The sequence below is a fragment of the Nematolebias whitei genome, chromosome 1, assembly GCF_014905685.2.
Source record: "Nematolebias whitei isolate Nwh7 chromosome 1, NemWhi1, whole genome shotgun sequence".
Taxonomy (NCBI): Eukaryota; Metazoa; Chordata; class Actinopteri; order Cyprinodontiformes; family Rivulidae; genus Nematolebias; species Nematolebias whitei.
In genome coordinates, this window is record NC_056498.1 from 58,865,464 (window position 1) to 58,867,722 (window position 2,259).

General features: G+C 38.9%; 1 protein-coding gene across 1 annotated transcript in view; it reads left to right on the plus strand.

The window, feature by feature from the left end:
- Window positions 1–2,259, plus strand: part of lrpprc (leucine-rich pentatricopeptide repeat containing) — a 105,969-nt gene that overhangs the window by 43,999 nt on the left and 59,711 nt on the right. Inside the window, exons 15-17 of the mRNA XM_037697487.1 lie at window positions 750–1,076; window positions 1,743–1,839; window positions 1,982–2,071. Coding sequence (XP_037553415.1) covers window positions 750–1,076; window positions 1,743–1,839; window positions 1,982–2,071 — 514 coding nt within the window. The remainder of the gene's footprint in view (window positions 1–749; window positions 1,077–1,742; window positions 1,840–1,981; window positions 2,072–2,259) is intronic.

A 2,259-nucleotide genomic window follows, 5' to 3' on the forward strand; every position in this document is an offset into this window, starting at 1 on the left:
TTTGAATTTATATATGTATATATATATATACATATATAAATTCAAAGTAGTCTGCTCCTTAATATTCCCCCTTTTGTCTTTTGTTTATTTGTTGGTCCTTTGGGGATGTGTGCTGTGGTATGGAGTGTTCATGAGTTTCTTAAAAAAAACAAGCAGTTTTGATTATTATTTTGTGTTTTAATTTTTGTTTGTTCTGTGGAAGACTGCCAAGCTGTCCCGAGTACAGTTCGGTTTGTGTCCTGGAAATGATCCAAAGTTTTTCTACATTCAGTCATTTCAAGAACCAAAATTAATTGGAAAAAGCCAAATCAACCCCACAAAACAAGACAAATCTTTCAAATGTTTTTGTTTAGACAATATTATAATTTACTTTACATATAATGTAAAACATATAACTTTGTTGTCCCTAAACTCACTAAATGTATTAAAACTACACTTTATAAAATATTAAAGTAGTAGTAACCTCATGCCATTGCGTGAATGTTTGTACACCGCAGCTGCGGTCGAGCATAATTTAACTTCCAGGAGTTATAAACCTAACAGGATGTACTTTTCTTTTTAAAGCTTTGTCTGCTTAAAAGAGCTGATGGTGTGAAATGGCCCTTTAGAGTTTGTGGTGAAGTCAGACTGTCCGACATAAATCACACGAAAAGAGGAAAAAAAAACATCTTCTGACTGAGCTCAGCTTACAAGCAGCAGCGTCATTTCTCACCGTTATCAGAACAATCCACTTTCTGTCTGCCTGTCAGGGCAGGAAAACTCACCCAAGGCGGAGCTCCAAACTTTAGGGACTTTGTTGGAGAACGCCTGCTTCTATTCCAGTCAGTGTGGGAGCAGCGGCCAACATCTGTGAGACCCGAGGAAAACCTTCAGACACTCAGCATCATGGGCCTCTTCAGCTTCCTGAGCGCCATCATCACCAGAACCTTGTTCATCCTCGTCTCTCTGGTCGGTGTCTGGAGGGTGGCCTATGTGAAGGAAAGCCACTACTACTGGTTTCTGACTTTTCTCTTCCTGCCGCTTGTTGTTGAAATGATCATAACTCTGAAGAACCAGGACGGGAAGGATTACAAATGGTAAATTAAAGCAGTGCTTGTAAATGTGTTGTACATTTTTTAATTTTAGAGGATGCGCTGAGGTATTTGTTTTGAGTAAATTGCTTAATAAATGTGCATCGTGACGCCTATTTAATCTAAGCTGTTGCTGTTTGAATCTCTCGCCTCCCTCCCTCTCTGTGAGCCCCTACATCCTGCTTTCCCAACTGCCTGTGTGTTTGACCTGGAGCAGCTGAAAGAAACCGCAACTGCCATTTCAGAAAATTAAACTCCCCAAAAAGGATTCCTCCAGCAATCAGGCAGAATTATTTGCTATCTGTAGCAAGTTCCTTTCAATTTAACCAGAAATCCTGTGCAAGAGGAAGGATGATGCACAAATAACAAGCAGATGTTTGTTTCCTTCTCAGTGGTTGAAAATGTGGGGAAAATTAATTTTGTTGTATTTAATAGATATATTAACGGTGTGTACGTGGGTTTTATCTGTATGGAGCGAGCTCAAGGCTTCAGGGTTCATAAGTTAGAGATGTTTTAAAGAATGAATGGAAATTAAAATAAATATTATCTCATGATTTAACCCATTTATTGTCACCAAATTGCTTATGTCAGCCCCGATGAATATAACCTGATAAATATTCACAGTGTCAGGATCGATCATCTAAATCTTAAATCCTCTTTGTTCTGCTGCAGGTTTTCTCCAACAATCTTCCTGTTCCTCATAAGCATCATCCCCTCCATCTGGATCCTGGAGCTTCACCACCAGCAGAATAAAGCAGCAGACAACAAGGTTCTTTAAATCAGAAAAAAACATGCCATATACAGATGCTGGCTGATAATATCAGAAGTCTTTGCATCTAAATCTGCAGTTGTTGCCCATTTTAGATTTTTGACCTAAGTGGCTCATGTTTGCTTCTTTCCTCTGTTTTCAGTGCAACTACTCGGATCCCTTGGAGCGTTTAAGCAAAATTATCAAGCCAAATTCAACGTTAGAAAACATCACTTTCCCCGGCTTGTTTAAGGTAAGAGACGAGATGATGCAGAGGTTTTGGTTTGGTGTTTCTGGAAACCCGTGCCTCAGTAAGAATACAACAGAAAGGCTGTGAGGACGTAAAACTTTATAGAATTCATTTATGTTATGAGTTGATGAGTCAAATGACCCAACATGTGGCTTTTGACAAGCTATGATTTTGACTAAGTCATGTTTCAA